Raw genomic sequence first — 25,369 nt, 5'->3', positions numbered from 1 at the left:
ATAGTTTAATTGACCGTAGGTGTGTGGGTTTATTTCTGGGTGATTTCTTTGCTTTCTTTTCTCCCATATGTCAGAGTGGATCTACCCTTTCTCCTCCCTGTCCTTCCCGACAGGTGGACGGAGCAGGTTTTGCACAGAAACATCGAGGTGTCTACTCTGAAGGGCAGGAGGTCCCCTGGCACCCTCGAGGAGACATGACCCTGGAGAGGTCCACTGCCAATGCCCCTGCCACCTTGGGGTGGAAGCAGAGGTCAACTCTTCTGCTCTTGAGGATAAAAGTATCTATCATAAGGCAGTAAAGCTGGCACAATTTTCAAGCAGAGATTTCTCACAGGAACTTTGCAAGCCTTACACATTCCGTTGCCTCAGTAATGTGAAACTTCTTTTTCTAAAAAAAGGTACAGGCAGATCCTGGTGTGACTCACTAGAGAACAATAGTCAAGTCCCAGTTTATTTTCGTCTTTTTCCCCAAGAAAAGGAAAAGTTGGTTAAAGGTATAGGGAAGGTAAGCAGGCTTAAATCCAGAAAGGGGAACCAGATCCCAGAATCGTGCAAACAGAGGTGTGATGAAAACTGGTGAGTGCGCTGAACAAAAGGTTCAGGGCTTCTCACTGTGCATTGTGGGAGGTGCAGGCTCATCCGATCAGACCCCTGGGGGGATGTGGAAGTGAAGCTGGTGCCTGAGGGCTGAGTGGGAGTTGATAGAAGGAAGTGGAGTGTAAGAGCAGGGAAGGGCATTCAAGCCCAGGGAACAACATCTGCAAAGGTCCTGGGCTGGAAGGAAACGAAGCCTGTGGGTCAGGGAGAGCAGGGCAGGCACATTCGTGCCAGCTGTGTACAGGGCGTCTGGTTGAGATCCAGACAACCTGCTCGTCTAGTCCAGGTTTAGATTTACTCACATATACTGCCCTCCATTCCTACCTACACCTCCAGGCTTCCATCTGAGATCATATCCTGCTTCCCTTAATATCTGCTTTACTGTGGGATTGCTGGCGACACATTGTATCATGTCTTCTTTTCCAAAAATGTCTTTATTTCACCTTTTTTTCTGGTCACGCTTTTTTCCAGCAGCTTTATTGGCATATAATTTACCTACCATAAAGTTCACCTGTTAGGAGTGTGCACGCAATAGGTTTTAGTATATTTACAGAGTTGTGCAACTATGAACATAATCTAATTTTAGAACATACTCATCTCCCCCAAAGAAACCTTGTGCCCATTAGCTGTCACTTCCCTTTCTACCTCCCTCCCCCAGCACTCTACTCCCCAATCCTAGGTGAACAGGAATCTGTCTTTCTCTATGGATTTGCCTATTCTGGGTATTTTATATAAATGGAATCATTCAGTATGTGGCCTTTTGTGTCTGGCTTCTTTCACTTAGCATAATGTGTTCAAGGTTAATCCATACTGTAGCATGTATCAGTGCATCATGCCTTTTTACGACTGAATAATATTCCATTATATGTATGTACCACATTTTAAATTTATTCATCAATTGTTGGGCTATTTCTACTTTCTGATTATTATAAATAATGCTGAACATTGATGTATACGTTTTCGTGTGCTTTTTTCTCCATTTTTTTATTGTTGTAAAATACACATAACATAAAATTTACCATCTTAAGCATTTTAAAGTGTATACTTCAGTGGTATTAAGTACATCCATCCTGTGCAGCCATCACCACCATCCATCTCCAGAACTGTTTTCATCTTGCAGAACAAAAACTCTGTACTCATTAAACTACACCCCCGCTTCCACCTTCCCCCAGCCCCTGGCAACCACCATTCTGCCTCTGTCTCTATGATTTTGACTCCTCTAAATAAGTAGTGGAATCATTCGGCATTTGTCTTTTTGCAACTGGTTTATTTTGCTTAGCATAACGTCCTCAAGGTTCATCCACGGGGTAGCAGAGTTCAGAATTTCCTTCCTTTTTACAACTTACAGAGACTTGCTTCTGTCATGTTGCTATTTGTTTTCTCTATGCCTTATAGATTTTTTATCCTTCGTTTCCTGCATTACTGTCCTCTCTTGTGTTTAGCTGATTTTTTTGGTAGTGAAACTTTTAAGTTCCTTTCTCATTTCCTTCTGTGTGTGTTCTACAGCTATGTCCTTTGTGGTTACCATAGGGATTACATTTAACATGCTAAAGTTACAACACTCTAATTTGGATTTATACCATCTTAGCTTCCATGACACACAGAACCTCTGCTCCTTTACATCTCTGTTCCTCTTCCTTTCGTTGTTGACGCCACTAAATAACATCTTTAAACACTGTGTGTGCAGAAACATAAATTAATAATTTGAAAAAATACAGCAACCTCTTAAATTAGGTAGCAAATAAAATGTGGCGTTACAAACCAAAGTTACAGTAATACCAGCTCTTAGACAACTCATTGCTTTTTTTTTTTTTTTTTTTTTTTTTTAGCATGGATGGGTACTCCAGTGGCTTTATTAACTCTTTTCCGGGGATGGCAGGACCTTATAGCTGGAGACTAATTGCTTTTTAAAAATGTATTAGTCTCTTAAATTGTGTAGAAAACAAAAAGTGGAGTCACAAACCATTGTTACAGTAACACAGTTGACCCTTGAACAACGTTGGTGTTAGGGACACCAACCCTCCACGCGGTCCAGAATCCAAGTCTAACTTTACACTTGGCCCTTCGTATCTGTGGCTCTGCATCCAGGGATTCAACCAGCCGTGGATTGTGTAGTACTGTAGTACATATTTATTGAAAAAATTCACATTTAAGTGGACCTGGGCAATTCACACCCATGTTGTACTAGCTTTTATAATTGCCCATGTATTTACCATGTATATAGTTACCATTTTATAATTGCCATGTATTTACCTTTACTGAGCTTTTTTTTTTTTTTTTTTTTTTTTTTTTGTGGTATGCGGGCCTCCCTCTGTCGTGGCCTCTCCCGTTGCGGAGCACAGGCTCCGGACGCGCAGGCTCAGCGGCCACGGCTCACGGGCCCAGCCGCTCCGCGGCACGTGGGATCCTCCCGGACCGGGACGCGAACCCGGTTCCCCTGCATCGGCAGGCGGACGCGCAACCACTGCGCCACCAGGGAAGCCCTACTGAGCTTTTTTAAGTTAGTTTTTTTTTTTAAATTGAAGTATAGTTGATTTTTAATATTATGTTACGGGTGTACAATATAGTGGTTCACAATTTTTAAAGTTTACACTCCACTGATTATAAAATATTGGCTATATTCCCTGTGTTGTACAATATATCCTTGTAGCTTATTTTGTATCTAATAGTTTGTACCTCTTAATCCCTTACCCCCATTGCCCCTCCCCCCTTCTGCACTGGTAACCACTCATTTGTTCTCTGTGTCTGTGAGTCTGCTTCTTTTTTGTTATATTCACTAGTTTGTTGTATTTTTAGGTTCCACATATAAGTGGTATCATACAATATTTGTCTTTCTCTGGCTGACTTATTTCACTTAGCATAATGCCCTCCAGGTCCATCCATGTTGCTGCAAATGTCAAAGTTTCATTCTTTTTTATGGCTGAGAAGTATTCCATTTTGTATATATACCACATACCTTTATCCATTTTTAAAATATGGTTTAAAGTTACTGTCTAGTTCCCTTTCATTCCAACCTGCAGGACTCCCTTGAACATTTCTCACAGAGCAGGTGTAGTGGTAACAAACTCCCTCAGCTTTTATTTATCTGGAAATGTCTTAATTTCTCCCTTACTTTTGAAAGACAGTTTTGCTATGTACAGGGTTCTTGGTTGCCTTATTTTTTTTCCTTTTAGCACTTTGAATATATTGGCCTCCTGCCTTCTACCCTCCAGAGTTTCTGATGAGAAACCTGCTGATAATCTTATTGAGGATTCCTTGCGTGTGATGATTTGCTTCTCTCTTGCTGCTTGCAAGATTCTTTATCTTTGGCTTTCACCAGTTTGATTATAATGTATCTCAATTCATTGAGCTCCTTAGATGTTTACATTTGTGTCTTTCATGAAATTTGGGAAGTTTGGGGCCATTAATTTTTCAAATATTCTCTCTGCCCCTCTTTCTCCCCCCTCCTCCTTCTGGGACTCCTACAATGTGTATTTTGATCCAACTGATGGTGTCTTACAGGTCCCTTATGCTCTGTTCACTTTATCCATGTCCTATCTTCAAGTTTTCTGATTTTTTCTTCTACCGGCTGAAATCTGCCTTTGAAACCCTCTAGTGAATCTTTCATTTCAGTTATTATTATTTTTAGCTCCAGACTTTTTTTTTTGCTTCCTCTTAAGGTTTTCTATCTTTTTTATTGATATTTCCATTTTGTTCATACATTATTTTCTTCATTTTCTCTGCGTCTTTAGTTCTCTGAGCATCTTTAAGATAGTTGTTTTAAAGTCTTTGTCTAGTAGATTTGCCACCAGATCTTTTTCAGATTCAAAACTGGACATTTGAATCTAATAATGTGGTAACTCTGGAACTCGGATTCTCCCCATTCCTCTGGGTTTGCTGGGCTTTATTTTTGTGCCAAGGATTAGCCTGAACTGTAATCTTAAGGTCTTCTCAGATCTTTTCTAAGCCTGTGCCTTTCCCTGGGCCTATACAGTAACTTTCTCATTTGACAGTTTGCTTTTGAATGCCCCAGTACTTAATGTCTGGCTCCCAAAAGGGGAAGAGAGAAAATTGAAGTGGGGGAGGAGAAATGGAGCACCAACCCAGGCCTTTAAAGCTCCTGGAAGTTAGTGCGGCTAGAAGGGGAGGGGCTTGCAACAGTAGGGGGAAGTGCAGCAATAGTGGCGGCCCACCTCTTTGTCTGCAACTCTGTCATCATAAGCATTAATCACAGCACAGATCCCCAGTATTTGGAGAGCAGGGTCCTTTTTGCCCACCATGGGTTCCTTCAAGCTGTGTGCAAGCTGCTCCAGGAACAGATTCATGACTGCCTGTCAGTGGGGGTAGGGAGTTGGGGTGAGTAGATGCTATCGAGCTAAGAGCTGAAATGGACTGAAATTAACTGCAATTTGCATACCAACCTTCCAGGGGAAGTTGCAAGCCTTAAATGGACTCCAAAATAGTTACCTTAAACAGATTCTGCCAGTGTGGTTGTTTTCTAAGTGGGAGACAGATTCCTGGTGCCTCCTACTCCACTGTATCCCTAGAATCTTCCATGGACATATGTGTTTATTTCTCTAGGGTAAATACCTAGGAATGGAATTGTCAGACTGTATGGTATCTTTATGTTTTGTGGGGTTTTTTTTTAGGAACTGTTTTCCAAAGTGGCTATAACATTTTGCATTTCCATCAGCAATGAATTAGGGTTCCAGTTTCTCCATGTCCTTGCAAACACTTGTGACTGTCTATCTCTCTGATTAGAGCCATTCTAGTGAGTGTGAAGTAGTATCTCACTTTGGTTTGGATTTGCAGTTCCCTGATGACTAATTATGTTGAACATCTTTTCATACGCTTATTGGCCATTTGTTTACCTTCCTTGTACAAGTATCTGTTTAAATCCTTCGTCTATTTTAAAATGGATGTCTTTTATTATTGAGTTATAAGAATTATTTATATATTCTGGGCACAGATCCCTGTATGATATAAGATTTGCAGATATATGATTTTCAAATATTTTTCCCGGTCTGTGAGCTGCCTTTACACTTCCTTGATAGAGAGGTTTGAAACAAAAAGTTTATACATTTGATAAAGTCCAACTTACCTGTCTTCCCTTTTGGTGTTGCATCTGAGTAATCATTGCCTGACCCAAGATCACAAATTTATTCTAATGTTTTCTTCAAAGAGTTTTCTAGGTTTAGCACTTTCATTTAAGTCTGTGATCCACTGTGAGGTAATTTTTATGTATAGTGTGAGGTAGGGGTACAAATTATGTTTTGGTTGTGAATGTCCAGTTGTTCCAGCATTTGTTGAAAAGACTGATTCTTCCCACATTGAATTGTCTTGGCACCCATGTTGAAAATCTATTGGCCATAAATATATTTTATTTCTGGACCCTGAATTCTGTTAATCTATATGTCTATCTCTATGCCAGTACCATGCACTCTTGACTGCTGTAGATTTGTAGCCAGTTTTGAAACTGCGAAGTGCGAGTCCTCCATCTTTGTTCTTCTCTTTCAAGATTGTTTTGGGGCCTTCGTATTTCCATACGAAATTTCATATCAACTTGTCAATTTCTGCAAAAAGCCATCTGGGATTTTGATAAGGGAATGCACTTAATCTGTATCAATTTGGGGGAGTATTGCTGTCTTAAACATAGTAAGTTTCCGATCCATGAACACACAGGATAGCTTTCCACTTATTTATGTCTTCTTTAATTTCTTTCAACAATGTTTTGTAGTTTTCAGAGTACAAGCAGTCCACCTCCTTGGTTAAATTTATTCCTGAGTAGTTTATTCTTGTATGCTATTGTAAATGGAATTGTTTTCTTAACTTCATTTTTGGATTGTTTACTGCCGGTAAGAGAGCAATGGATGTGACAGGCATAGAAGCTCACAGCCTTGGAAGTGAGGGGAGTGGTCAGCAGACACCTAACAAACAAGTTGCTGTTGACAGCTGTGCTGAGCATTGTGAAGACAGGTACAGGGGCTGAGACAGAATACCACAGAGATGCAAACAGGGCCTGGAGGGTAGTGTGGAATGAGTGCGTCTGTAGGGGTGGACACTAAGGTTTTTGTATACAATTATAGGCTCAGAGGTATGTAATCAGGATACAGATATTTTTCTTTGCACTGTGTAAATAAGTGTAATGGATGGGTACCTTTAAAATACCATATTAAAATCTGTTCTCATTCTTCACGTGAATAAGCTTCTGTAGAATTTTTCAGTATAAGCTGCAACTAATGATGGAATTCTGCTGGAAGCTGGGGAGAAGCCTGTGGTGAGTTAGGGTTCAGAGAGAGGCAGTGGGGCAGCCCTCACAAGGATCCTTCTTTGGATCCAGAACTCCCCTGGATCCTGTAGGCACCCAGATGCACACTGATGAGTGCTGTGCAGAGGGGTCTGGAGGCTTAGCACCCTTTTGAGTTAATTAGAACCCCTGAAGAGGCCCCCTCAGGTCCAGGTTTAAAGAACAAGTTTTCCTGTCTTGGACTTGAGCTGTCAGAGCCACGGGGTGGGATGGTAGAGGGCAGAAACTGGTTGAGGGGACATTGAGGCCACTTGACTTGAACTTTGAGTTACAGCGAGAAGCAAAAGGGATGCTGGGAGATACTGGTTATTTGCCACATTGCCTTTCTAATTATGGTTCTCCTTCTGGCTTTTTCTTGAATTTTGCTCGGGTTGGGGAGCATGTATTCAGCAGGGCAAGTTATTGGGCTTAACAGAGAAGACATTCCCTTGTAACAGCTGCAGAGTGTTTGCGCCTGGAGCATCCGAGTGAAGGGGACGGTCCTCCATCTGCACACCCCGCAGTCTCAGGTGGAGGGCATTCCTCCGTGGCCCGGAATATATTTTTATCAGTTACTTGGCAGCAGTTTCATTCATGGTCCATCGGGCTGTGGAGCATTGCGAAGATCAGGGGTCATCTAGGAGCCCAGGTGTCTTGATCTTTGATACTGGTGGCTCCAAAGCGAGCCATTTGCACAAGGAGACTGTGCCCACATGAGACAGCATGGCCGGTCGCTAGGGTGTGCCAGTGATGTGTGTTCTTGTCTGCAGTTGTGCAGAGGCGTGAGCCCATGGTGAGAAACGAGATGCAGAAACCAACAGCTCTTCTCAGCGGGTGCTTGTATGTGCTGTGTTCTCAGTCCCATTTAGTTAAAGTGTTATTGCCCCCCTTTTGCAAATGAGGAAACAGAGGCTCAGCCCTGGTAAGTGGTGGGATGCGGCTTCAGCTCCAGGACTGCCTCACTTCCAAGTCTTTCCCTTTTCCTCTGCACCATATTGCACTCCTATCAGTAAGACGATGTTTGGAACATAAAACATGAGCAGGTTTTCAAACCTCCCACATGGGGTGAGGCTGACTTGTCGTCCCTCTGTCTATGGGGTGACTTTTGCCTCTGAGCGTGAGTTCGTTAGCAGCCTTGGCATCTGGTGCTGCTCTCTGCACCTGGGCCCCCGCCGAGAACGTACCTTCTAGCAAGGTGAGGACCGGGCCATCCTCTCGTGTCTCCCGCTCACCCTCCCACCTGCTCCTGAGCCCTCTGCCCTGTGCACAGGGCTTTATCACAGCCACGTTGTTCAATCCAGGGAGAAGCGTTTCTGAGCTCCTGGGTCTACTCCACACTCAGCGGGCCGGGCGCCCTCCTGTACACCCACCTCCGAGGTTTGTGCACACGCTCACATACACTTGCATGTTCTCAGCACTTCCTGGCAAGGAACATTTTGTAAAATGTGCAGAAGTGGACATTTTGAAGGTAACCTCATGCTTTCTTAGGAGTGTTAGCTGATAAATCATGGCAGCCTCAACCCACCCCCACCCCCTGCAAACTAAGATGCCCTGTCAGACCCAATGGATGGTCTCCTGGGGCTCCTTCAGCCTCTGGGCCTGGCCTGATGCTGGACAGGGGCCGCTTGGCAGGCAGAGCCATTTCCGTGGGAGATTGGTGTCCTCTGGGTGTCCCAGCTTCCCTTAAGCCCCTCTGGGGACAGCTCAGGATGCTCCACTCCACTGGATCAGCACGTGCAAGAGGCAGGGACCAAGTTGGTCTCATCCATCGCTGTATCCCCAGGCCTCATAAGTGCCTGCCCATCCTGCATATACAGTCAGTATGAGTATATAGGTTGGTGTCTCTGCCTCACTACTTTGGGCCAGTTAATAAACTTACCTGATACATAATACATTTTCTCAATTCCAGAATGGGAATACTTAGAGTTCTTGGAGATTAAATGAGATAGTCAGATGATATGCTGCATGCTTGATAAGTAATTGAAGCTGTTAACTCCAAATTCAAGCAATAGAAAGCTCAAGCCCTTGTACTTTCTAGCTCAGTGGCAACCATAGAAGATGGTATCCAGGGTAGTAGTTGGTGACTCTTAACCAAATCTTACCACCTTTACTCTCCTTACTCCTTGCATTGCTCCTTCTCTACTGCCTCTTCCTTCAGATCCTCTGGTAGCCGCCCCATCCCCTATAGTAACATTAAGCAGCAGCATACTATGGGATCAGGGATTTTTTTTTTTTTTTGCGGTACGCGGGCCTCTCACTGTTGTGGCCTCTCCCGTTGCGGAGCGCAGGCTCCGGACGCGCAGGCGCAGCGGCCACGGCTCACGGGCCCAGCCGCTCCGCGGCACGTGGGATCCTCCCGGACCGGGGAACGAACCCGCGTCCCCTGCATCGGCAGGCGGACTCTCAACCACTGTGCCACCAGGGAAGCCCGGGATAAGGGATTTTGATAAAGATTGCATTAAATCTGTAGATTGCTTTGGGTAGTATGGACATCATAACAATAATAAGTCTTTCAGTCTATGAACATGGGGTGTCTTTCCATTTATTGGCATTACTTTCAATCTTTCATCAACATTTTTTAGTTCTCAGGGTATAAGTCTTTTGTCTCTTTGGTTAAATTTATTCCTAAGTACTTTATTCTTTTTGATGCTACTGTAAATGGAATTATTTTCTTAATTTCCTTTTTGGATTGTTCATTGTTAGTTTATAGAAACAACTGATTTGTGTGTGTTCATTTTGTGTTCTGCAACTTTGCTGAATTCATTTATTCTAACAGTTCTGTGTGTGTGCGGTGTGGCAGGGATCTTTAGGATTTTCTACATGTGAGATCATGTCACATGTGAACAGAGATAATTTTACTTCCTCCTTTTCAACTTAGATGCCCTTTATTTATTTTCCTTGCCTATGTGCTCTGGCTAGGACTTCAGTACTATGCTGAATAGATGTGGTGAGTGTCTTGTTCCTGATCTTAGAGGAAAAACTTTCAGTTTTTCACTGTTGAGTATGATGTTAGCTGTGGACTTTTTATATATGGCCTTTATTACGCTGAGGTAGTTTTTCTCTATTTCTAGATTTTTGAGCGCTTTTTTTTTTTATCATAAAAGGGTGTTGAATTTTGTCAGATGGTTTTTCTGCATCAGTTGAGATGATTGTGTGTGTGGCTTTTTTCTTCTTCATTCTGTTGATCCAACATTTTTGTAAAGCCAAATTATATCAAAATCAAGAAGCAAGGCTAATGAAGGTTTGTTCACCTTTTAAGGAATTGGCTGGTCAGGGATGGGGCAGTTTGACATTAATATTAAAGGAGACCTAAATATTAGACCCAGATCTAGCAAAGACCTGCATCTTCTTTCCTCTGTTGAATATTTTTTAAAATTTTTCCCATCATTTCCCATTATGTACTGTGTGCAAGTGGTAAATGTTAATTGGTTAATTAAATATTTTAGCTCCCTTTTAAAGTACGAGAGTTCATAGTAATTGCCAATAAGAAATAGCTTTCCAAGTAAATGAGGAGTTAGTCTGTGTGGGATAGAATGTGCTGTTTAAAAGTCAGTTGTGGAAAGCAGGGACACAGCTCAATACTCTGTAGCAGGAATATTGACCAGTAATCATTTATTTGATTTCCATAAGAATCAGAAATTTTTAATCTAGGGAGAAGCCAAGTCCCTATGGATGAAATGATAATGGTATGTGGAATGATTTGCTTTGAAATAACCCAGGTAGCGGGGAGTGGAGAAGGGGTGAAAATGAGCAAGAGTCACCATGTTTTAAATTCATTATACATTCTCTGTACTTTTATATCTGTTTGAAATTTTTCATAAAAAGTTCAAAAAAGAAACAATATAAGTAAGTGATGGTACAGCAGAATATCAAAACATTATGTAGCCATTACAATAACATCAAGAATTTTACTGATGTGGGATAAGAAAATCAGGAACTCAGTCTTACTAATATAGTGCATGTGTGCTTGTGCACATAAATATTTGCATGAAAGATACTGGAAGGAAATACATTAAAACGCTCTGTAGTTAGTCATTCTTGGTTGGTGGGATAATGGGTGACTTTCATTCCATCTTCCAGACTTTCTACAGTGAACAAGAGAAAAACCTAATCTCCGAAAATTTTTTTTTCAAAGAAAGGAACGAAATCTGCCTTGTGTAAATCGGTGAAGCATTTTCCAGTTTTCCATTAAATGGCTCTGGTCAGTGATTAGATAAATGCTGATGTGGTTACTAATCTTGAGCTGTGGACATGTTTTTGGCCTCTACTGACCTGGAATCTGTCTTTGCCAGGGACGTGGGCAAAACGCAGTCGCCACCGCCTCAGTCATTGATAACTTCTGTTAGACTTGTTCCTCTAACATGACTTTCTATCTGATTTTAGTGAGCTGGACATGATTTCCACGAGGGTGATGGACATTAAGCTTCGGGAGGCCGCAGAAGGCCTTGGGGAGGACAGCACAGGTAAGACCCTTACTTCCCCTGTGCTTGTTGCATTGTAGGGCCGAGAGAGGGGCTGCTAGAGCCAGGGCTTTGGGTTCTCTACGTGGAGTGTGGGTTCAGTTCACAGCGTGTTCAGACACATGTGGCTGGAGAGCACGTCCAGACTGTTGGCGGCCACCCGGGGGCAGTGCTCCTTTGCTTCTCTGTCAGACACGGCAGCGGGGGTGGAGGTGGATTACTCATTTTCCTCCTTCCTGGAGGTGAACATGTCCCCAAGTTTGGCTGACTCGAAAGCAAAGGAAGTGAGATGCAGTGGAATCATTTATCATCCAGGAACATCCAAAAGTTTCAGTAGGACGTCAGGCAAAGTATTGGATGGTCTAATCATCCAGAAGAAATAATGATATCAAGAGAGAGCCTTTGATTCCTCTTTTATGGCTTTTATTCTCCTTCAGGAGACCTTTATTGCACTTTCTACTGAGCTAAATTCCAAGCCCATCAATCATCATCTCATAACACATTCCAAGAGTTACCCAGTTATGCGATTGGTTTACTGTTATCCATAGATTGCTCTGTATGTCTTTACAGAGTTGTAAAACTGACATTAGGAAACGTTAATCTCCCCACGTGTGCCTTTTCCCGTATCAGCCATTTTTACTCACCTTATTTTGGTGACAGAGTTCTGCATCTCTCTCTCTTGTTTTAAGTCAAAGTGCTAGTAGTGATTGTCTTTGAGGTAGTTCAGGGGAACAGCTTCCAATAATATTAAATCCTAGCTCTTATCTCCTAGCTTCAGATACTAATTTCATTAGAGACTTTATTTCATATATTACAGATAGATTTTCCTTATTATTCTATATTAGGACTACTTTTCCTCTGTCACATTTCAGTAGATGTGGTGGTAATTGTCTTTTCAACAAATGGTGCTAAAGCAATTGGACATTCATATGTAAAAAATTGAACTTTGAGAGTTCAAAGTTTATTTGAACTCAAATGAGTATACAAAAATTAATTTAAAATATATCATAGTCGTAAATGTAATACTATAAACGCTTTCAAAGAAAATATAGGAGAAAATATTTATGACCAAGGATTAGATAAGAGTTCATAGATATGACAACTCAGTCCCTAAAAGAAAAAGTCGATAAATTGGACTTTATCAAAATTTAAAACTTTTGCTCTGTAAGAGACACTGTTAAGAAAATGAAAAGTCAAATCACAGACTGGGAGAAAATATTTGCAAATCACATTTGACAAGAGTGCTCAAAATTCGACTAAGAAAACTAACAACCCAATTAAAAATAGGCAAAAGGGGCTTCCCTGGTGGCGCAGTGGTTGAGAGTCCGCCTGCCGATGCAGCGGACGCGGGTTCGCGCCCCGGTCCGGGAAGATCCCACGTGCCGCGGAGCGGCTGGGCCCGTGAGCCGTGGCCGCTGAGCCTGCGCGTCCGGAGCCTGTGCTCCGCAACGGGAGAGGCCACAACAGTGAGAGGCCTGCATACCGCAAAAAAAAAAAAAAAAAAAAAAAGTAAATAAATTAAAAAAATAAAAAGGAAAATAGGCAAAAGGTTTTTGAAGATGCTTTACTTAAGAAGATACACAGATGGCAAAAAAGCACATGAAAAAGTGCTCAACATCAATAGTCATTGGTTAATGCACATTAAAACTACACTGGGATACCACTACACACCTATTAGAAAGGCAAAACAGAAACAAATGCTGGTGAGGATGCAGAGCAACTGGAACTCTCATATATTGCTGATGAAAATGCAAATGGTACAGCCACTTTGGAAAGTATTTTAGCAGTTTCTTATAAAATTAAATGCACACTTAGTCTATGAGCCACCAATCCCACTCCTAGGTATTTACCTAAGAGAAATGAAACCTTATGTTTACGCAAAAGCCTATAACAATTTTAATTTTGTTTACCACTTTGTTTATGTCTATACAATGGAACAGTACTCAGCAATAATAAGCAACAAGCTATTGATTGATGTAACAACATGGATGAATCTCTAATGCATGGTGGTAAGTGAAAAAAGCCAGAATCAAAAGGATACATACTGTCTGAATCACTCTATATGACATTCTGGAAAAGGCAAAACTATAAGAATAGAGAAGATGTCAGTGCTGTCCAGGGGTTAAAGGTAGGGGAAGGGTTTGACTACAAAAGACGCACAATGATGATGTATCTTGATTTTGGTGGTGATTATTCAACTCTGTATACACCAAAAGGAGTCAATTTTACTGATGTAATTTTAAAAACAACTTTTAAATGAGGTACCAGGTTTTAAAAACAATCAAGTGGATTTTTTAGAAATAAGTAAAACTATTACAGTTAAAAATTAAGTGGATGAGTTTAATAGCAGATTATATGAGCTCGAGAGAGAGCACAAGAAAGTGTACAGAATGTATCACAGAGTGGTAAGAAGAAGGAAAATACAGAAAGAGAGCAAGAAGCATAGAGATAAGTGAAAGGGTGTAACATACATTTGAGCACAGTCTCAGGAGAGGAGAGAATAGCTGAGAATTTTCTGGAATTGACTTAAAAAAAAAACAACAAAACAAAAGATGCCCCAGTCCACAGATTTAAGAAACTGAATGAATCCCAAAAAGGATAAATAAAAGGAAATCCACGTAGAATGAAAATATAGAAAACCAAAGACAAAAATGAAAAATCTTAAAATTAGTCTGAGAAAAAAAGATTACCTTCGAAGGAACAAAAAACTGACTTCTTGACCACACGACAGAAGCCACAAAACAGTGAAATAGTCTTCAATATTACTGAAAGAATAACTTAGAAAAAATAACCGCCAACCTAGAATGTTAAACCTAGGAATACGATATTTTAGGAATGAAGGAGAAATAAGGGCATTTTCAGATAAACAAAAACTGAGTTTGTCACCAGGAGACCCTCAGATTCTAAAGGAATCTCCCTTCAGGTGGAAGGAAAATCATCTTTGATGGAGGATTTGGACACAGGAAGGAATGATAAGCAAAGAAAATGAGAAACAAGCAAACACATCTAAATGAACATGGAATAATATCTTTTGGGTTTTTAAAGATCAGAATGAAAACAATAGGGCATAAACATAGGATTAAAGTATTCTAACTTTCTTGTTTTGTCCCTTAATAGAATGTGTGGTATAATTTCTAGGGTAACCCGTGAAAGAACAGAGATAAAAGGCAAAGTTTACAAACTAGAAGTGGGAAGATATGGAATAATTTTTTAAAGTCAGTTAATCCAAAAGACGGCAAGAAAGGAGATTAAGAAAAACCACAGAGAATGGTAGACTTGTTTTTATTAACATATCAGTAATTAGAATAAGTGTCAGTAGCTAGTTACATTAATTGTTCCAGTTAGACGTTTAAAGCTCAAATTGGCTTTCTAAAACTCTATATCTCTTAAATATAAGGATTCAGAAAAGTTGAAGGTAAAAGGGATAGAAAAAAATGAACCTTGCAACACTGGGCCAGAGGAAGCTGGCATAGCTGTATCAATAGCAATCAAAATAAAATTTAAGGCAAAAAGCATTACTAAAAATAAAGAGGGTCATTTCACAAAAGGTTCACTTCCCCAGGAAGATATTAATTTTACCTTTTTATGACGTTTATCAACGTAATGTCAAAATTTATAGAGTAGAAATTGACAGTTAAATAACGATAAATCTACAATCAGAGTGGGTTATTTTTAATACACCTAATTGATAGGACAAATATATTAAAAATTAAAGACAAAGTACTTGGACAACACGATTAAAAAGAAAAAGCCCTATCCTAATCGATGTATATAGAACATTGAAGCAAATACATTATTTCAAGTGCTCTAGGAACATTTACAAATATATGGTAAGCCATAAAGCAAGTCTCAGCAAATTTGAATGGATTCAAATCATGCAGGGTATGTTCTCTGGCCACAGCGCAATTAAGCTAGAGCTCAATAACAAAGATAATAAGAAAATCCCCAAGTGCTTGGATATTGACATACTTTTCTAAATAACCTATAGGTCCAAAAAGGTATTATAATGAAAATATTTTCAAGCAAATAGTAAGGAAACTATATATCAAAACATGTAGATGCAGGGACTTCCCTGGTGGTCCAGTGGTTAAGACTCCGCACTCCCAATGCAGGGGGCCTGGGTTCGATCCCTGGTCAAGGAACTAGATCCCCCATGTGTGCCGCAACTTAGAGTTCCGATAGCCGTAACTAAAAAAAAAAAACAAAAAACGATTCCGCATGCTGCAACTACGAGCCCAGCGTGCTGCAACTAAAAGAGCCCGTGTGGTGCAAGGAAGATCCAGTGTGCCACAACTAAGTCCTGGTACAGCCAAATAAATAAAGAAAGAAATATTTTTAAAAAGAAGAGGGCTTCCCTGGTGGCGCAGTGGTTGCGCGTCCGCCTGCCGATGCAGGGGAACCGGGTTCGCGCCCCGGTCTGGGAGGATCCCACATGCCGCGGAGCGGCCAGCAGAGGGAGGCCCGCATACCACAAAAAAAAAAAAAAAAAAAAAAAAAAAAAAAAAAAAAAAAAAAGAAGAAAAAACATGTAGATGCAGCTAAAACAGATTTAGAAGGAAATGCATTGTCTTAAATGTGTATATTATAAAAACAGAAAGCCTAAAAATTGATTAGCCAAGTATTCACCTCAAGAAGTTTAAAAAGATAGCAAAGTAAACCTGAAGAAAGGAGGAGAAACGAAAGAAAAACTAGAACAGAAATTAGTCCAATAAAAAAATAAACATTCAGTAGTGAGAATTAACAAAGCCAAACTTTTTTTAAGGCAAATGAAATTGGCAAACCTCTTTTGTAATTGATCCAGGAAAAAAGGAGGGACAGATAATATCAGGGCTGAGAAAAGGGGGCTTTATTATAGATAGTACAGATGCTAAGATAATAAGAGGATATTAACAACTATATGCCAGTGCATTTGAAAATGTGGGAAATAAAGACAAATTTCTAGAAAAATGAAACAATAAAACAAATTCAAGAAATAGAAAACCCAAATAGTTCCTATAACCATTAAAGAAATTGAATGAAAAAGGCTATCAGCCTGACAGATATAACAGAAACGGGCCTCCAGTGGATGGCCAACTAATCACGGCAAATCAAACAAGTGTTCTACGGCTGTACTCTGGGTCTTGGTAGCCACTTGCTTTAATCCCGAAGCAGCATCTTTGACTGTAAAGGATCGTGAGGCTGAGTGTTTGTTCAGACCTTCAGGGGTGCGTACCTATTTGTCAACTAGGCAAAGGCCAGATGGTGTCCTGGCAGATGCAAAAAACTCTGAAGAGCCTTTCCAAATAATAAGCTCTCTTTGAGACCAGTCAGTTAACAACATAAACGTTTTGAGATTATAAAGGTAAGGAAACTTCCACTGAAAGTTAAGAAAACTTGGCTGTAGGACTCATTTCCTTTTGGGCAGGGATCTGCTCCACCTAAGGTAATACAGGTACTCCAACTATAGAGTAATCCTAAGAAATTCTCCACATTAAGGCAAGATCATGTAAACTTCCCAAGGGGGGCATGAACATAAACCAAATATAAAGATCCTGGTGTTTTAAAAAGGATTTCAGGGACTTCCCTGGTGGCGCAGTGGCTAAGAATCCGCCTACCAATGCAGGGGATACAGGTTCGAGCCCTGGTCCGGGAAGATCCCACATGCCGTGGAGCAACTAAGCCCATGCACCACAACTACTGAGCCCGTGAGCCACAACTACTGAGCCCGCATGCCACAACTACTGAAGCCCGCGTGCCTGGAGCCCGTGCTCCGCCGCAAGAGAAGCCACCGCAGTGAGAAGCCCGCGCACCACAACGAACACCCAACGCAGCCAAAAATAAACACATAAATAAAAGTAAATTTATAAAAAAAGGAATTCAGCTTACAGAATGATTTACTTATCAAACGACTCAATTGTTAGCAAAATTTCAGGCTATATTAGCCAGCATCCTGGTAACCTGTGATGTTCCATCCTTCTGTTGTTAGCTCTCATATTCAGAAGGAAAGGAATGGACTTTGCTGAGCTGCCGAAATCATGGGATCCTGGATATGATGGAATTTGTGGGTGAGAATGAAGGAGACATCAGGGAAGAGATCACGAAATGCTTAAAAGTGTAGATTCTAACAATCCAGGAAGCATGGCAGAGTCGGGCGCAGTGCTGCCACCACCATTTGACGGTTTTTCTCCCCAAAAGTTGTTAGCTCATCATAGCGTTTGGCACTCCAGGAGCGCTTCTTGCCTGTGAGGCTGGGCCTCCTCTGATGTCCATGGTGCCCATATGCATGCTAAATGCAGCCCTTGAGGATTTTTTAAAAATTTATTTTATTGAAGTATAGTTGATTTACAATGTTGTGTTAGTTTCTGCGGTACAGCAAAGTGATTCAGTTATATATACATATATATATATGTATTAGCCCTTGAGGGTTATCTTGGAAAATAATTTGGGTTATCATTTACGGGCTTTACCTCATCAGGAATTTTTGCTTTTGACTATTTTTATTTTAGGGATTAAAATCTCATTTCATTTATACAGTGGAATATTACTTAGCAATTTAGAGAAAGAGGAAGAATGCAAAATGCATGCATCACCATGCAAGGTGTCAAAAGCAGTATATGGAGGGAAAGAAGCCACACACAAGAGTGTATGCTGTATGAGTCTACTCATACAAGATGTGCTGTGTGAATTCAAGAATGGGCAAAACCAATGTATGGTAATAGAAATAAAAAGCATGGTTGCATCAGAAAAATAAACTCTTTAGGAATAAATTGAACCAAGGAAGTAAAAGATATGTTAAAAAATTGTTGATTTCAAGTAAGAGGGAAGTTGCCTGTGCCTTGATTCTGTGATCATGCTCCAAAGCTTTCTTGGCTCTTTTATTCAACGTCCAAAATAGACAGAAATCAAGATGTTTTCAGGCGTGCAGAAATGGTACGCTGTGTGCTTCACATCCTTCTGTGTGGTAAAAGGACTTTTCAGGAGCGAATAATTGATGCACGGACAGAAATCTTACTTTCTCTCCTTCTCGTGCACTTCTCACACGTGTTTGGTAAATACTCACATGCATTCTTTTTGCATAGGAAAGAAAAAGTCCAAATTCAAAACGTTTAAGAAGTTCTTTGGGAAGAAGAAGAGAAAGGAATCTCCTTCTTCCACAGGAAGTAGCACGTGGAAACAAAGCCAGGCGAAGAATGAGGTCATTGCCATCGAGTCGGGGCCAGTGGGCTACGACTCAGAGGATGAGCTGGAGTAAGTTGCCTTTTCCATCCTTCAGGCTTGTGTGTTCCAAGGAGCAGGAGGGGTCACAGGAGGACCCGAATACTTGGGCTCGCTGTCGTGGTAACTTGGTGGATTTCTGAGCTTACTTTCCTCCTAGGTAATTCCATTGGAGGTTCTTCCGTAGATATGGTGTTTTCTGTCTTTTCGTACATAGGGATGGAGAAAGTTGGAGCGGGGGGCAGGGGAACATTATCAGGTACCTGCTATGTGCCAGGTGTGTATATATTGAAAGTTTACATAACTATGGAAGAGGAGGTAAGATATACCATTTTATAAATGAACAAACCAAGCTTTAAAGAAATTTTGGAAAATTTGCCCAATGTCCTACAGCTGAAAGTAGCAAGATTAGGAAGTAATCCCTCATTTAATTTGACTTAAAACTCTTTTGAGGACCTGGATACTATACCAGAAAAATACATCTCTCTAAGTCTGAGTCCTCAGTAACCTAATAAGAAAATTTTCCATTGGAGAGAGAGAGGAGTAGGGGGAAGGCTTCTTGTTGTTCAGTCTTAGAAAGATCATCCAAAAATATTGTTAGGAAGAACAGAAACCCATATTTCAATAGGTATGAAGTATGGGGAAGTCTAGTGAAGAAATCCATATTTTTGTAACTTCTACTTCATCAACATATAGTTATAATACATATCCTTTGGTTATTCCAGCAGTTATTTCTGTGAGTAAAAGGGAAAAAACAAAACCAAAACCAAAACCAGATTTGTTGCCATGCCAGGTTTTGTTTCTTTTAAACAACATGGGCACCTTAATTTGAGGATAAGGCATAATGACCTTGGGATTGGGAGACAGACCGTGCTGAGATGGGGTCCTGGGCTTCAGCGTCCCCGTGAAGGGGTCCTGTCCCCTCCTTCCTCACCAGTCTCCTTGCCTGTTTCTAAAGGAGTAGAAATTACACTGACCGCTTGGTGGCACCAAACGACTAAAGAGGAGAGATTTGAGCTGTGTCTTTCAGGTTTTTTTTTTTTTTTTTCTGGTGCTGGCTGGGAGCAGGAGGCACCCACATGGGATCTTGTAAAGAGTGGAGAGGACAGGCTATATACGCATTTTTTTTTTTTTGTGGTACGCGGGCCTCCCTCTGCTGTGGCCTCTCCCGTTGCGGAGCACAGGCTCCGGACGCGCAGGCTCCGCGGCCATGGCTCACTGGCCCAGCCGCTCCGCGGCACGTGGGATCTTCCCGGACCGGGGCGCGAACCCGGTTCCCCTGCATCGGCAGGCGGACGCGCAACCACTGCGCCACCAGGGAAGCCCCTATATACGCATTTTTAAGGCAGCTCCAAACTCTTGGGGAGCAAGACATTATCGTATAGAATTGTTCACTGTTACATGTCTTCACTGGGCCAGCCCCAGGGACATTATAACGCTCGCTTCTACCCACCCCGTCTCTCAACCAGAACACTCAGCGGCCCCTCCAGCCAAGGAACAAGAACACAGCAGGAGGGGTGAGCTGGGCTGAAATGACCTGTCCACTTGTCCATCATCTATCACCAGAGCCCATGGAGAGTGGGGACAGTGCCCCTTTCATCTTTATATTCTCAGCACCTGGCAAGGGCGGGTCTTCAGTTACTGGTGAAAGTTTGCTAGAGTGATGCTAGTAGAGGAAGCTTGGGGTGGAGTATGATGGCGCCCGGGAAGTGCAAATAATGTCCTTAGAGAACAGCGCAGAGGTGAGACAAGAGCTTTCTCTCTTTGTTTTCCAGCTTTATTGAGAGATCATTGGCATACAATGTTGTGGGAATTTTAAGGTGTACAACGTGTTGATTTAATACGCTTACATGCTGCCACATGATTACCACCATAACATTAGCTAATTACCTGCATCGTGTCACCTAATTACCGTTTCTTTTTGTGGTGAGAACGTTTAAGATCTACTCTCGTAGCAGTTTTCAAGTATATAATACAGTATAATTAACTACAATCACTGTGCTGTAGATCCCCAGAACTTACTTATCTTGTAGCTGGAAGTTTTTACCCTTTGACCAACATCTCCCCATTTCCCCCACCCCCCAGCCCCTGGTAACCACCATTCTACTCTGTTTCTATGAGTTCGGCTTTTTTAGATTCCACATGTAAGTGAGATCATAGAGTATTTTTCGTTCTCTGATCTCACTCAGCATAATTCCCTCAAGGTCCATCCATGTTGTTGAAAATGGCAGGATGTCCTTCTTTCTCATGACTAAATAATATGCTGTTGTATACATGTACCACATCTTCTTTATCCATTCACCCATTGATGGACACTTCTGTTGTTTCCATATTTTGGCTATTGTGAATCAAGCTGCGATGAACATAGGGGTGCAGATATCTCTTCAACATTCTGTTTTCATTTCCTTCAGATAAATACCCAGAAGCAGGATTGCTGGATCATATGATAGTTCTATTTTAAATTTTTTGAGGAACCTCCATAATGTTCTCCATAGCAACTGCCCCAACTTACTTTCCCACCAACAGTGCAAAAGCGTCCCCTTTTCTCCACAGCCTCGCTACCACTTATCTCCTGTCATTTTTGTAAAAGCCATTCTAACAGATCTGAAGCTATGTCTCCTGTTTTTGATTTGCATTTCCTTGATGATTAGTGGTGTTGAGCTCCTTTTCATGTACCTGTTGGCCGTCTGTTGTCTTCTTTGGAGAAATGTCTATTTAGAGCTTCTCATTTTTTAATTGGATTGGGTTTTTGCTATTGAGTTGTATGAGTCCTTTAAATATTTTGGATATTAACCCCTTACCAGATATAGATTTGCAAATATTTTCTCCCATTCTGTAAATTGCCTTATCATTTTGTTGATGGTTCCCTTTGCTGTGCAGAAGCTTTTTCTTTTTTATTGAAGTATAGTTGATTTACAGTATTGTGCCACAGAAGCTTTTTAATTTGATGTAGTCCCACTTGTTTATTTTTGCTTTTGTTGCCATTGCTTTTGGTGTCAAATCCAAAAAGTCATTGCCAAGAGCAATGTCAAAGAGCTTACTCCCTATGTTTTCTTCTAGGAGTTTTACGGTTTCAGGTCTTACGTTCAAGTCTTTAATCCATTTTGATTTTTGTGTATGGTATAAGATAGTGGTCCAGTTTCATTCTTTTGCATGTGGCTGTCCAAGTTTTCCCAACACTATTTATTGAAGAGACTGTCCTTTCCCCAATGTATATTCTTGGCTCCTGTGTCATAGAGTAATTGACCGTGTAAGAGACAAAAATTTAAAGGTACTCTTTAACCTCTTTGAAGAGTCCGTGAGCCTTCTAGACTCTGTAGCAATTTATCATCCATCACCATGGGCAAAAATGTCCACTTACCAAGGTACATTAATGCTGAATGTACATTAATGCTGAAACCACATGAAACCCTGTGGGTTTAAAAAGTTGATGCCCATTTATTGCGTCAGTGGGGTTATGCTTCTTGAGTCTCTTAATCTATAACAATTTTACTTCACCCTCCCTGCTTTGTTTCACGTCATTGATCAGATGGACAATATCCCACAATCTGGATTTGCTTTCTTTTGGTATGATTGAACTCATGTCTATATTCTCTGAATTTCTTGTAGAATGATAGCTGGATCTAGATATTTAATTAGATTTAGATTCAAGACGGTCCTGGTCACTTACTGTCACATCACATCACAAGGCACATGCTTTCTGTTTGTCCCACTTCTGGTGACGCTGAAGACTGAGCAGTGGGTTCAGGGGGTCTCTCTCAGTGTGATCCATCCACGAACCTTCACCTGATAGTTTTTACACCTGCTCATGATCATTACTAGATCCATTATTTCATTGTAAAATGGCGGTTTTTCTAATTCGATCGTTCATTCTGCATGTGCTAGCTAGCATTCGTCTATGCAGAAGACCTTTCCTTCATCACCTCCTTGGTTGCTCTGAAATACAAGTTGTACAGGAAAAGCAGGGTAATGCTTGGTTCTCCTTTTATCCATCTACCTTCAGAGTGATGACCTGGTACCCTAGCAAACTTCTAAAACTGAGTGATGAGTTTTATTTTTTTATTTTCTTTTTTTTCTTGACTATCATTGTGAATGCATGGATTTTTATATATTTGATTTGCTCTAACCCATGACAGTCTCTGTTCATTTTTATGCTCACACTGTCCCATCTTACGCTACTGAGAGTCACTTCAGATTAGCTCCTGCTTCTTTTGACATGACCCCATTTGTCTCTGGAAGGTTCTTTGCTTTCTTGCATGATGAGAAATCCCAAGTTAGTTTGTACATTTCCTGCCCTAGACCTGTAATCAACCATTTCCTTTTAGTGTGAAATGGTCTTTAGCGACCACAATCTGCCTGCCAGGGCTGATGATTGTTAGTTGGCTGTCATTGCTTCTAGACCTTTCCAGTAGATGTAGCTAGGAAATATGTGTTTTTAAGAGAAAAATAAATCATTAATTCACCGGTATTTCCAGTTCAAATTTATTTAGACAGAATTGTTGCTTCTTTGATTCTTTGTTTGAATTCACTTTTCTCTTTTACTGGAAATCTTGGTTCCTAATGATACTAACAAAATTATTTATTTTCTTCATGATTTAATATACTTATAATAATTTCATTTCCCCCTTTCCCACACCGAGGTTACATACTATAAAGATTGTTCTGCGCTGTTTTTTTTTAACCAATATTGCTACTAAGACTACCAAGTACAATTTGCTGTTTTGGTGCTTTTTGTTCTTAGAATTTATCCTATTACAGATGTAGAGTCAAAAGTCACTTGGATGTCGAGTTAAAGTCACTTGAAATCATTCTTTTCTCTGTGTGTTTATGCTGACAACCTGATATAAAATTAGACTTGTTTCCTTCTGTTTGTTTTCTAGTTTTAGAGGCTGATTTCCCTTTTTGTTTGATTTTGTCTTTTAACGATGCAAAATGTTTTCATAGTTTCAAAGACAACATTGTAAGTATAAGTAGAAACCTTGGTACCCTGAGTCTCGACTATTTTTATTCATTGGTTCCTTATCTTTCTATTTTTATTTTTTAAAAATATATGCAAACACATATGTTTGTATATGTTCATACCCCCTTTCCCACACAGAGCTAACACAGCACTGTCTGTCTGCACTCCGTTTTTACTTTTCACTTAGTAGAGTCGGGTGCTGCCTGTACTCAGGGTTGCTCCTCACCCCTTTGGTCAGCTGCAGAGCCTCTAGTATATCACATCCCATAGTTTATTCAGGTACCTGCTGAGGGACATGTGGGCTATTTCCAGTCTTTTGCATCTATAAATGATGCTGTAGTCAATGGCCTTGAGCATATAGCATTTTGTGTCTTTGCAGCGGCCTTTTCACACTGTCTTGAATTCTAGTTACACCCAGAGTGGAGGTATTTGGGCAGTGATTATGGTTTCCAGAGGGTGTGGCCATGGGCTGCCCACTGTGGGAGGGAAGCCCAGGTGTGCATATGATCTATGTGACAACAGCTGCCATTGGCAGGAGGCCCTCCTGGTTCTTTCACTTGGCCTCACTCTTTCCCAGAAATGTGAGGACATTTGTGATCTGCGGGTTCCCCGCTTGCAAACTTACTCTAGCAGCTGGAAGGAAGCTAGAAAACATCACTAAGCAACATGGGGCAGGGTCACACCTAGGAGTCCCTAATGCCTCACAAAGGACAGGATGCCCAGGGCTGGGGTGGGGGAAGGGATGTTGGTGCAGAAGGTGGCAGCGTCTTCGGACAGGCTTTCCTTCCTTCACCATCGTGTCTCAGTCACCTCCTTCCACCTATTGTTCAGGCCGCCAGCGCCGCTAGGAAAATCTGACGATAACTCCCACATCCTCTTAGCACGTTTTGTGAATGTGCTGTGGGTTCAGTTCCAAATTGGAGCCTTGAGCTCGGGGCTGGGGAAGGGGCTGGGACGGTGATGCCAGAAGGGCCCTCCATCTACGCCCCAGGACCTTGGCACACAGGCTGGGTTGCACAGATCACATTAGGTAATGAGATGAGGGCGTGGCTTTGCACATCGCAATTCTCCTTTCAAACCCAGACGTGGATGTGTGTGTTTTGGACCACGTTGTAAGGATGCCTCCGTCTGGAAAGCCCTCAGGCTGCTGTGTAAACACGGCCTCCAGCCCACCGAGGGGCTGCATGTTTGCCCACAAGGAAAGACCTCACCCTCCCCGGGCACCCAGGACAGTCTGCACAGCCTGCCAGCCAGCCCAGGCCCCCTGCCAGCCCTTCCTCTCTGCAGGCCTGCTGTCCTAGACCTCACACCTCGTCAGACCTTGGTTTTTCCCTTAACGAAAAGAATTCACACAACCTTCAGATCTGTTAGAAATATCCCTGTCTCTACAAAGCTCCTAATAGTTGACCGTGGTATTTGACAGGATGAACCGAAGTCATAAGCAGTTAAAAAAAAAATAAATGCAGCTGAAGGCTTGTTGTAGGATGTGCCCTCAGCCCCATCCCGAGCCCCCCGGCGAGAGATGGGGACCAGCCGAGGGTCACAGTGGTTCTTTCGTCCTAGGGAGTCAAGGGGCACGCTGGGCAGCCGGGCCCTCTCACACGACAGTATTTTCATTCCTGAGTCGGGACAGGACCCTCCTCGGCCGGTGCGGGTCTTTTCCCAAGAAAATGTGTGTGACCGGATTAAAGCTTTGCAGGTAAACTTTTCCCCGTGGCGACGCTGGGTACATGTGTCAGGTATGCATCGGGAAGTCTTAAGATGATTTCTGCTGGGTTTACTTGATCTATTTTAGAGCCCAATTGCATGCACGTCACAGCTCTTCCGAGACTCGCCCAGTTAGTTACACCTGGGCCTCATTCTCAGTTATAACCACTCATGTTCAAGATGGCG

General features: G+C 41.6%; 1 protein-coding gene across 1 annotated transcript in view; it reads left to right on the top strand.

The window, feature by feature from the left end:
- The window catches only part of CRACDL (CRACD like), a 125,742-nt gene that overhangs the window by 66,012 nt on the left and 34,361 nt on the right, over positions 1-25,369 (top strand). Inside the window, exons 2-4 of the mRNA XM_055089060.1 lie at positions 11,246-11,325; positions 18,381-18,549; positions 25,040-25,175. Coding sequence (XP_054945035.1) covers positions 11,256-11,325; positions 18,381-18,549; positions 25,040-25,175 — 375 coding nt within the window. The 5' untranslated portion in view covers positions 11,246-11,255. The remainder of the gene's footprint in view (positions 1-11,245; positions 11,326-18,380; positions 18,550-25,039; positions 25,176-25,369) is intronic.

The sequence above is a fragment of the Physeter macrocephalus genome, chromosome 12 (assembly GCF_002837175.3).
Source record: "Physeter macrocephalus isolate SW-GA chromosome 12, ASM283717v5, whole genome shotgun sequence".
NCBI lineage: Eukaryota > Metazoa > Chordata > Mammalia > Artiodactyla > Physeteridae > Physeter > Physeter macrocephalus.
Note: the sequence above shows the minus strand (reverse complement) of the source record. Positions and strands in the feature narration are given on the sequence as shown.